Below are 12,393 nucleotides of genomic sequence, written 5' to 3'. Positions count from 1 at the left end.
GGCACGTGCACCATCGCCCCAGTCCTAGGCCTTCAGTTGGGTTTTATAAAACCTTTTTGCTTTAGGCCTCCACCGCCGTGTGCAAAAAAAAAAAAGGTTCAATCAATCAATCAATTTCAACTTCTTGCGGGAAAAAAAGATCTTGTAAAGTTGAAATTGATTGCTTGAACTTTTTAGTCCCACCCAGTCTGCTGTTACCACAGCAGCCACGCCCACCCAATGGGGCATGCCCATCTGGCACCCGATGACATATAAGTGGGTTTTGGGTTGCAGTTTGGGCACTCAGTCTCTAAAAGGTTTGTCATCACTGTTCTATACTAAGCTCATTTTTCACTGCCTCTATCTTTGACTATTTTTTTAAAAAAATTTGACTCCTAGTGACATCAGGCACCAATTATCTTGATAACAGTGAAAAAGTGGTTTGTCATTGCCCTCTTCCACCATATAATTTTTAAAATATCCATTGAAAACCTTCTCTTGGAGGTTAGAATTGTTCCAGAGAGACGTAATTTATCCCCCAAAGTCAGTAAACATAATATACATTCATTTGCATAATTTATTTTGGGGCCAGAACTGAAAGTGTGGACCATAAAATTGATTTTATATGCCTTCAAAAATGCACGAACTTGTCTTATTGGCTTTCAGTTCATAATTTTGACAAAGCACAGAATCATTAAATCAAAGCTGAGGATATGAGTTATTCCATCAGTCTATCATGTCTTCAGTTTATCAGCTGGGAGGAACTTTAAGTAACTGACAGAAGTATCAGACAATTGGTTTAATAACCTTAATAACTATTCTTAGTATTCTATGCAAAGCAAGGATATTCATCATACAATCCCTCTAACAGATCCAGCTAAATCATATTTTTTTTAATGTGACAAAAGGAGAAATTACTAGGAATTACAGGAGAAATAATTATATTAACTAGTTTTATTTATCTATGCAAAATTTTAGGTTCAACGACTTTGCTCAGCCACTGCCTACTTTTTTAGAGCATGGTCAAGGCAGGCCATTAAGTGTGGCTTATAGCAGGGGCATCCACAGAGAGCTCAAAAAAGTCAAAATGGCAGGTGTGACTGCACAGTCAAAGATTCAACCCTTAACATGCATCACACGTGCATTAAAAAGCAATGGGATTTTGAGTGCATGGTCATGCCTGCCATCTTGATATTTTTTGACATCCCTCAATGCCCCTGCTCAGCGTGAAACAGATTATGTGCTCCTGGAATTTTGCATTTTGCATATCCAGGGAGTACCACTTACCGGTATATTATCTGAATAAGGTATTGTAAGGTAGGCCAGTGTTATCATCCCAGGAGTTTAAAAAAAAAGAGAGAAGAGTGACTAGGGAAGAGCTATTCACTGAGCTCATATGATGATATTTCCTTTCACTTCTTCTGTTTTCTCTTTGTTTCTAGATTGTTAGCAAGGATTTACCCTCTTATTGTTGAAGTAGCCCATCTACATGGGTGATGCGGTATAATAATACTAATACAAAAAACAGGGCCAGGTCTTCATTCGCTGTTCAATCATTCAGTCACAGCACTGTACTAGCTCATCATGGGTTCAGCTTGAATGGAGTATTTGATTTTAATCAATTAACATAAGAAAAATCAAAACTACAAAGTACCTAAGAACAATTGTTAATAGTTTAACCCTAATCACTTTTTCCCATATTTAATTTCAATAGTCCTGTGCTGAAGGTAAAACTATTTCCATCACCCAGTCAGAAACTTTCTTCGTCATTGGTCAAAAGTGGCTTTTTCTACTTTATCTACAAACTGTAGGATGTCTGCTGCAAGGAGCTCTGGTTCCTCAAAAGCTGCAAAATGACCTCCTCGAGGCATGAAGTTGAATGAAACGATGTTAGCATACTTCTTTCGAGCCCATGACTGAGGAATGTGAAGGACTTCATTGGGAAATGAGGCAATTCCTGTGGGAACTTTCACAGGGAGCCTGCAAAGCAATGACATAGTTGAACAATGAAAGCATGCCCTTCTCCCAACAATATTGCTTTCCTAAACCATAAGCAAAAAATAAAGAAGCACAGAACATAATCCTGTCTACACTAAGACAGCTGAACTGAAATCAGTAGGATTTATTTCCAGGAAAATGTGTGCCTTAGTGAAGTGAACAAACTGCAGTTTCCAGAAGCTCTTCAAGTTCAGTTCCATGTAGAGGGCATTATAGTAATCCCTGGGGATGACTAGGGCATGAGTAACTGTGAATGGAGCCTTATGGTCCAAGAAGAGGTGCAACTAGCACATAAGACAAAGTTGTGCAATAACTTTGTACAACTACCTGTTCCTTAAGCAGGAGTTAGAAAGACCCCCAGACTATGCAGCGGATCTGGCAGTGCCAGACCCCATCCCTGTACCAAAAATGATAAAGTCTCAGAAGGCCCAAAAATCCAGAGCCACTTAGTCTTGCCAGGGTTCAGTTGAAGCCTGTTGTTTCTCATGTTGTTTCTGAGCTCGTCAGTGATTACAGCAAAGAGGTTTTTTTTTAGAATCACACATAAGATAGCTGACACATATATGGTAGAGGAACAGACTTCAGACGTTGTACTGGTATGCTGGCTAAATTAGGAATGCCTGCTCTAGAGCAAGAACTCCAAAACAGAAATATGGGAATCACTTACGTCTCATGTTTTTCAATGCCAATACCCTTCCCCAAAAGTTCTTTGTAGAAGCGCATTGAAGAAACCACACAACCTGAAGTCCAATAGATCATTATATTCGTGAGAAGGTCATCCAGAGTGAACTTCCTGAAAAAATACAATTGATGTATTGCAATTAATCTCTTTTCACAAGCTGTAGCTCGTACAGCTCACAGGAAATGTTGCCTTCTGACTTTACTCTGACTCAAAATAACAGACTCCTATTGGGTTTCGGCAGCCTTTTCAGACAGTACAATTGATATTCCTCTTCGTCTCCTGGCATTCAAAGCACCACTAGCCATCATACTCTTCCTTAACTGCTGTACTCTTGAGTTGTTAGATTTAGCAGAGATGGCCAAATTGACTGCTTTGATCAAAGAAAAAAAAATACAATTACTTTTGTTTCTACTTGGAAACCTCTTCTGGACTTTGTGCTTGACGTGGAAAAAAATTAAACTTTGATTTTGGGTTTTACCAATTAATAAGTTTGTTGTGATAGAAATGCTACTTTACATTATTATCTAGAAGTAAAAAGTTGAGGTTTGGTGCTATTATCTGATTCTACTGCACCAAAAGGAGTCGGAAGTCAATGCCTTTTCTTGTTTTTTTCCCTTTACCCCACACTTTTTCCTTCTCTTTTCCCTTCCTTATTTGCCTATTATTTTCTTTCATATTTTTGTATTTTATATTATAACCTAATAAACAATAAACAGAAAAAGAGCTGTTAGATTTCAGTTCCCATAATTTCAGGCCAATATAGTAATAGAACTGAAGTCCAAAATTACGGGAGCATCCCAAATTGGGAATGGCATTTTCAATATGAAAATGAAACATGTTGAGGACTTCTATCTTCTAAATATCCTAAGGCTGCTTTTATGTCTTTGGAATCTATTTGGGGTTTGTTGTCTTTTATGTTAGCATAGCAGCTGTATACAATGGGGAAACCTTTTTCAGCTTCCCATCTGGGTGTTACATTTATCTTGCTTGCAAATGTTGTCACTTCATTCATTTGTGATTTTTAAAAGTTATCTTCCCTGAGAGAGTAAAATTATTATATGGCTAAGCCTTTAGGTGGAATGCCTTCTTACCTATTTATCCTCTGACAACTTCATATTCTAATTTCCTATTTGATTGTACAGACCATTAAAATATATCTTAACTTGGCTTCCTCTAGATGGGCAGGAATACAGCTCCCATCATCCATACTTAAGATCGCTAACTGGCAACTAGCTATTGTAGTCCAACATATCTTTGGAGTCCTAGAGTGGAAAAGGCTGCTATGCAGACTTATCTGGGAATAAATCCCAGTGATTCTACTTCAGGTGTGGATGTCCATAGCATTTGGTATAAAAGAAACGAGAGGGTAGAAATGTCACTTATAATGACTTTGACAATCACATTACTCTTTTGGGCTGTGATTTGCAACATCATTTTAGTCACTGCTGTTTTCTCTCCAGAATGAGAAGAGCAAATGAGTAGTTTGTGACATTTATTATTCATGAACTGAATCTCATCATATGCAATTAATAATTTATTAGCTAAGAAGATGACAAAAACATGAGCGCTTACAGCCTATTAATGCTGCATGTGTCGTTCAATGCAAGGAAAATGCATTCAAATATTTCTGAACTGTACTCACTTTTAATAATCACCCTAATAAACCTCATCCCCTAGTACCCCATTGCTTTCAAGGCAACCTACAAGCTACTACCATCCCAACCATTTTTTTTAAATTAAGGTTTGAATGAAATGAAATCATTTCATTTAAATCAATTCATTTGAAACAAAATCATAAGATTTTAAAAAGAGAGTCATAATCTTTTTGCTTTCAAGTGCTCTGGGTGGGTTCTAGCAACAGCAGAATGGAACAGAACGGAACGGAACAGAGTAGAATAACTTGTCACTTTGAATGTACACTAACTGGCATACATTAATGTGTTAATAAGAAGTTGTCAGATAAATTATTTGTTGGCATCCAAAATTAATTTGACCCTTTAGGATCTGGAATCAGGACCTATGGGCAAACATGATTTCCTATTGATTTTTTGTATAGCTTTCAACCCTATGTCAGCAGATCTCCTTACTTTAAATAAATAAAATTGAATCCTAATATTGGTTGTTGTAGAATGTAGGTCAGAGGGACTCATTCCCTTTCTGTGAGCATATAGTTGACCAGAGTAGAATGTAACACTAGATTAAACGGGCTTATAATTTGATATAACACAAATCATAGTATTTCAAGTACCTTATTTTGTTAAAATAATGTTTTAAAATGTTTAAAGAATATCATAGATCCTTCTCCTTTGCAAGAAGATTTAAGCGGAGAGATTCCAAGAGGATTTTGTGCAATGTACCTGATCTATTGCTAAGCCAAAGTTTCATCTATCTCACCATGCTGTAATATTATTAGCTCTATAATTTGCAAGTGAGTGCACAATTTATAAACAGCTTTATAGTAGGGAAGAGCAATCTGTACTAGCCCTGAGACAATCAGTGTCCCTTATTGAATTTCATGGGGCATCAACTTGGAAGCTGCTGAAGCAATGCTTCCTATTCATTAATTATTTAAAATTAACCATATTTTAAAAATTAGCCAAGTAGGGCAGCGATACAATGCACAGATACCTTATAGTTATCCCTGACTCCACAGCTTATGCCCCAGGAAAGCTGCCCCACAAATGAAAACTAGGTTTTGCATACTCTAAGTTCAACTTAGAATTAAGCTGGAACATGGAAGAACCAAGTATTTCTGTTCTATAGAAACTCTTTTTTTCCAGTTCAATAAAATTACAGTCATCAGCAGAACTCATTGCATAATTAGTCCTTGGAGGAGCATTGTGGAGCTGCTAAGCCTTCGGCGTTTAAGTGTCTAAACACGTAGCAGAACAGCATAAAACAAATAGATACTATATTGGGACAATTAAAGTCAGCTAAGGAACACTGGGGGGGGGGTAGTAAATAACACCTACTTTTCTAGTCCTCCATCTTCTAGCTTTTTAAAACTGCGATCAGTCCATGTAGAAAATTTCTCCAAGATGTATGCAGCCAATCCCACAGGCGAGTCATTCAAGCCACAGCCTAGAAAAAAGAGAAAGTGGTGCGTTTCAGTTTAGATAATTCTCAGATGCTACTTTTCCTGATATTATAATGGAAAGTTTTTCTTTGAAGGTGTGTGTGGGGGGGAGATAGCTGCCTAGGAAATTATTAGATAAAAGAGTGAGAAGCCCACAACTGAATAACAGGCAGAAAAAGAAACTTAGAAAGGATTCACTCTACCTTATCAGGTGGTAAAAAGACACAGTGGGAGATTTGTACTTTCAAATCATTAACATTAACAGAATCTTACAAGTCTGAAAGGAGAAATCTTCCACTATCTCTTTTTACCATCTGATTTCATTACTAATTAAGCAAAATTAGTAGTAGCATCATCTTGTCATGTTTCCTGTTACTCTACTTGAGAGACTGATAGATACAATTTACTGTCTTCAGATGCCATTTACGTGATAAGGAACATTATGGGAGCAAGAGCATATGTCAAATACTCCAAAAGAATTAAGATACTGCATACTGTTTACCAACATTAGCAGTTCACCATATAATCTAAGGTTTTAATAAAGGGAAAAACACCCCATCCCCAGTTTAAGAATGTTCCTTGTAACCAACTTGCATCATATTAACTAAAAAAGCTAAGTCAAGACTTGCCCCTGCCTTGTCTGGCTGCCAGCTTTCCCCTGAAGGCAGAACTACTATTATGAGGAAAAGAAGCTCATTGTGTAATATAAAGAACGGTTGCTGGAAATGGGTATGTCTAGTTTAATGAAGAGAAGGATGAGGAGTGACATGATAGCAATGTTCCAATATCTCAGGGGTTGCCACAAAGAAGAGGGAGTCAAGCTATTCTCCAAAGCACCTGAAGGCAGGACAAGAAGCAATGGATAATCAAGGAGAGAAGCAATCTAGAACTAAGGAGAAATGTCCTGACAGTTAGAACAATTAACCAGTGGAACAACCTGCCTCCAGAAGTTGTGAATGCTCCAACACTGGAAGTTTTTAAGAAGAGACTGGATAACCATTTGTCTGAAATGGGTTTCCTGCCTGAGCAGGGGGTTGGACTAGAAGATCTCAACTCTATTATAGACCTCCAACTCTATTATTGTTGTGTTATGTGTTTCTCATCTCTTTCAAATAATGCTTCAATTGGATGGATGGCAGTGCTTGTATTCATATATACTAGCACAGGTGGCTAATTCATGGCTAATTAATCACTGGAAGCCCCAGTAGTTATCCCCAGAGCTCAATAATCATTGGAGGTTCCCTAACCTCTTTTGTGGAGAAGACCAAAACAATCATGGTAGCAGACACAATGATGCATTTGAAGGCCCACCTTAGCATTATCAAAAGGAGAGGACTTTGATTGCACTATTGCAGACATTTTGGAGATAACCCCCTAACAATCATCCATTTGTCAGAACCCCCAAGACTACACTTCTTTTATTTAATGTCAAATCTTTGAATTACAATGATGCAATTTTCCAGTTAGTTATAAATATCAAAATAGGCTTAAGATATTTATTTTACTATTTTTAAGTCCTTCAAAAGTAGGAGAGGGGGTAGGCTAGGGTCTTGAGAAATCTCATGGCAGATGTAAGCACATAAACAAATATATATGTGCACAAGCCAAATCCTCTTTAGTTTTCTAAGGAATCACAGCCAAGAGTCAAAGAAAAATTGTAAAGATTCCTCACAGAAAGAAATAATTTCAAACAACTTATAATAAAAGTATCATAGAAGAATGTTAGCATGATACAGGATGAACTTCAGAAGCTTTACCTTAGAAACAAAGTAAGAAGTGGGAAAAATAGGTTAACTGAACCCACAGAAATTAATCTGACAATATCTAAAGATGGTAAGGGCTATCAATTGATGTTTTCATTTCATACTATAAATGTGCACATCATTATCAGCTTCACGCACAGCTATGCAAAAGCTCACTATAGATTGCATATACAGTGTTAAGGTAGAAGCACGAGCAACTGAATTTGGAGAGGCAAAAATAGAAGAAGAAACCGTAATTATCAAACTAGGCCAGCCATATTTTTTGCTAGAAAAATACTTGTTTAATGGCTCAGACAGTTATGAATTATCTCTATTTTCTTTCTTGATTGCCAGAGGTATTTGAGAAATGTGACTCATCATCCTTCTGCTATCAACACATGAATATGACCATATTTACACATGTCTGGATGTGTCCTGACGATTTGGAGAGAAGCAAGGGTACCCAGTGATGTGCAGATGTGTGCTTGTCCCTTTTGCTGAGAATCATATTTCTTTATTTCACTGATTTTGTCATCAGCTCCAATCTTCATACTCGGGCAACAGTCAACAGAGTGAAAATACGGAATACAGGTAGTCCTTGCCTTACAACCACAACTGAGCCTCAAATTTCTGTTGCTAACTGAAACAGTTGTTAAGTGAGTTTTGCCTTATTTTATGATCTTTCTTTCTATAGTTGTTAAGTGAATCACTGCATTTGTTAAGTCAGTAGGACAATTGCTAAGTCAATCTGCCTTCCCCATTGACTTTGCTTGTCAGAAGGTCTCAAAAGGTGATCACATGACCACAGGACACTGCAACCGTCATAAATATGAGTCAGTTGCCAAGGGTATGAATTTTGATCACGTGACCATGGGGATGCTATAATATCGTAAGGGTGAAAAATGGTCATAAGTCACTTTAGTGCCATTGTAACTTTGAACGGTCACTAAATGAAGTGTTGTAAGTTGAAGACTACCTGTACAAGAAGGCAGACAATGAATAGAAATCCTCCAGCTGGTTAAAAGCACAGTGAATCAGTGTTGCTTCCCATGAGAAAGGAACAGATCATACAGGGCCACACAGGACTTTTGCTTCTTACAATGCTAACATTGTGAGCCTTCATCTTCATTCGCATATTTGCAAATAAATCAACTATTACCAGAAACTTTTAAAGACTCCAGGGCTACTACTTCACTACAAGAAAGCTAAGTCCAAGTATCCCAAAGGTGCTTTTTCAAGAGACAACTGGACTTTCTTATTTTTCTTTGAAGATGTTTCGCTTCTCATCCAAAAAGCCTCTTCAGCTCTGACTGGATGGTGGGGAACGGAAGGACTTATACTCCTTGCAAACAATTGGTCACCTGCATTCTTTTAATGCTTTTTTAAAGTTTCTTGGATGAAAAGCGAAACGTCTTCAAAGAAAAACAAGAAAGTGCATTTGCCTCATGAACAAGCACCTTTGGGATAACTATGACTTGGATGACTGAGAATTTCCATACACATTAAGTCCAAGTAACAATTTCCTGGAGGCTTCTTGTTGCTTAGGAAAACATATAAGTAACACAGTAACATCAAGTCTTCTTTTGAGTGAACTTTGACTCTGCAAACATGCAGAAATTATTCTGTTTTCTCCCTGGTTTTTTTTTAAACCTCTCAATCTAAACTACACACCTGGGATTTTACCTACCTTCTAACTAGCTTTGACCCTATTCAGCTTTTTGGTTTAGCCAAAGTTGGCTAGATTAGATCCTGCCACCTAACTGTAATTAAAAAAATCCGGCCAGCTTAGCCTAGCGGTTCCTTCACAAACTGAGTAGTTGTCATTCAATTGCTAGTTCCTAGTAGTTCAAGTCCCATGGGTGCTGTAAAAAGATAAAACTCCGGGACCTGATGGTTTACCACTGGAATTTTATGTAGCTTTACAAGATATAATAAGTCCGATACTGAAAGATCTTTGTAATGAAACTTTTTGGGGGATGAAAATATCAAAATCCTGGACAGAAGCTAACATTTCTCTGATTCCCAAAGATGATACTGATCTCACACAAATTAAAAACTATAGGCCAATATCACTATTAATTGTGGACTACAAAATATTTACAGCAACAATAGCTGAAAGAATGAAGAAATTTATTAGAAAAATAGAAAGCTCAATTTGTGTAAAAAATAAATCTCCAGATAGTTAAAAAAGTTAAATACTTAGGTATTTATTTAACATCAAAATATATAATAATAAAAGAAGATAACTATGGAAGATTATTGAATCAAATACAAATGGATTTGGAGAAGTGGAATAATTTTCAATTATCATTACTAGGAAGGATAGCAACTATTAAGATGAATATCCTACCTGAATTGTTATTTTTATTTCAGACGGCTCCTGTTAAACTAAGCCAGAAATTTTTTGATCTTAAATGCAACAATAATGAGATTTATATGGCAAGGGAAAAAAGCAAGACTCAAAAGACAGAGGGGGCTTTGGGTTCCCAGATTGGAGACTTTATTACCAAGCCACTATTTTGTTGTGGTTTAATGAATCACACTGAGAAATAAACAACTTCTTTATTTAGAAGGACATGATTTGCAACTGGGTTGGCATGATTTCCTTTGGTACGAGAAAAATAAAGTACATAAATACTTCCAAACCCATGCCATAAGGAATGTATTACTTTCAGAGTGGGAGATAGTTAAAAAGAAAATTTATATGAAAATGCCTGAGTGCCTTTCCACAATGGAAGCTTTTGCGTATCCGAATTTAATTAACTATGACAAACTTGTGGTCTATAAAGATATTTTAGAAAAAGAAGGAAAACTTAAAGATAGGCAAGAACTTCAACAAACTGACATTGATTTAACATGGTGGTCATACTTGCAAATTCAAACAAGATATGAAAAAGATGTAAAAGTAATGGAATTTTACAAAGAGCAGACACCACTAAGTACTTTTGAAAACAGATGAAAATCTGATTAAGAAACTTTATAAATACCTGCTAAACTGGAAGATGGAAGAAGAACAAGTGAAAGAAATAATGATAGTGTGGGCAAAGAATTTTGGTTATTCTATAGATTTAGAAGATTGGCAAAAACTATGGGACCAAAATATTAAATTTAGTAAAGCAGCTGCATATAAGGAAAACTTATATAAAATGTTTTATAGATGGCACATGACACCAGTTAGAGAAAATGTTTAAAAATGTATCAAATATGTTCTGGAAATGTAAACAACAACCAGGCACTTATTATCATCTCTGGTGGGTATGTCCTAATGCTAAAAAGTTTTGGTTTAAGATCCATATGTGGCTAGAAGAGATGATTAAAATACAGATAGAATTTAAACCAGAATTCTGTTTGTTAGGAATATTAGGTTTGAATTATGGAAAAGAGAATGAGTATTTAATATTGCATGTGCTGACAGCCACAAGAATAATATTTGCCCAATTTTGGAAAAATAAAAATTTTCTGACCAGGCTATAATAACAAAACTACTTGAATGTGCAGAAATGGATAGATTGACTTTAGAAATGAAAGAGAAAGAAGACACAATTTACTTTAAAACATGGGGAAATTTTTATTATTGGTTAGAAACACGCTAGAATGAGAAAAGGTTATGAAATTTAAAGAGATAATTGATAATTTGTATTTATATTCCATGATTATTTGTATGAACTTGTTCTTATTTCTTCTTCTTCCTCTTTGTATATTTGTGATCTTAAATAATATGGTAAACTATAATTAATATGTAATATATTATTATTTTAAAGTGATTATAATTAATACTAAGCATTGTTAAGTAATGAAATGAATGAGATTTATTGACTAATTTGTTATTTACATGATTATATGGAAAGTTGTTTAATAATAGAGTAATTATTAAGATTTAATATGTAAACCCGGACTGGTAGACTTGCTAAAGCGATGTTATTTTGTGGGATTAATCCCACTTTTGTGTTACCCCTTTCCCCTGGTCTAACCTTTTTGTATGTTTCCTGTTGTCTTATCCTTTTTGACCCTATCCCTTTATTACCTTTATAAAACTCAATAAAAATATTTATAAAAAAAAACCCAAAGTGCATTTCCTGATTCTATAAAGGCTTATTTGCAAAAACAAGCACATGCAATGTTCAAAGCAAAAGCTTCCCTTACCCACAGTGTCTGGCTTTGTAGCGTGAAGGTGGAGATAGCCAGTCTCCAGAAGAATTCTATTGAGCACCTTTTTTTTGAAAGGAAAGATTTGTTGAATATCTTCTGCCTGGAAGCCAAATAGTCCTGGAAAATATTGTCCCAACAGAATGGAGAGTAGCTGCTTGAAGCTCATGGTGCTCAAAAATACTATATTTATGTGAATGCCTTTCACGTGGCTAAAACAATTGTTTAGAAAGAAGTCAGGCACTTTAACAATAACATTGTGGTTTGTTCAAATTTATACATTTATGTTTTATAATTATTCACACATAATAAGGCACATTTGATTTTTTGGGATATTAGTAATTACAGATGGAAAATAAATCTTCCACAACTGAAGAATTTTTGGGGACATACTCATGTGACTCTCAGCAATCTTTCTTTAGGTGGTACCTCCAGATGTGATAAGTTACAATATCTATCAACCCTACATAGCATGACCACTGGCTGAAGAAGATGGCCCTTGTGATTCAAAAGCTTGAGATGATTACTTGGAAAGGCTAATTGTTTAAGAAATCAGATGTTCAGTTTATTGGCAGGCCATTATTGTTTTCAGTAATGCTTTTTCTCAGACCATGTCCATTGATAGATCACTGCCTCTATGGCCAACTCCTCCTTTTAATCAAAAGTATATCCCAGACAAAAAAAGGCTCTCTTACTCTGCAGGGACCTCTTGAACTGATAGCTGTGTGCTAGAGTGTTAAGATGGGGATGAGGTAAGAAGCCCCATGGAT

The 12,393-nt window shown here is 36.0% G+C and overlaps 1 protein-coding gene across 1 annotated transcript in view; it reads right to left on the bottom strand.

Annotated features, from left to right (window-relative positions):
* Positions 1-189: 189 nt before the first annotated feature.
* EPHX1 (epoxide hydrolase 1) overlaps positions 190-12,393 on the bottom strand; it is a 30,229-nt gene continuing 18,025 nt past the window's right edge. The window contains 4 exon segments of the mRNA XM_039341713.1: positions 190-1,959; positions 2,645-2,770; positions 5,632-5,740; positions 11,621-11,835. Of these exon segments, the coding sequence (XP_039197647.1) occupies positions 1,746-1,959; positions 2,645-2,770; positions 5,632-5,740; positions 11,621-11,835 (664 nt within the window). The 3' untranslated portion in view covers positions 190-1,745.

Source organism: Crotalus tigris, unplaced genomic scaffold (genome assembly GCF_016545835.1).
Source record: "Crotalus tigris isolate CLP2741 ecotype Arizona unplaced genomic scaffold, ASM1654583v1 scf7180000017771.5222438, whole genome shotgun sequence".
NCBI classification, from domain to species: Eukaryota; Metazoa; Chordata; class Lepidosauria; order Squamata; family Viperidae; genus Crotalus; species Crotalus tigris.
The sequence above is the reverse complement of the archived record's forward strand: the minus strand, read 5'-3'. Positions and strand labels throughout refer to the sequence as shown.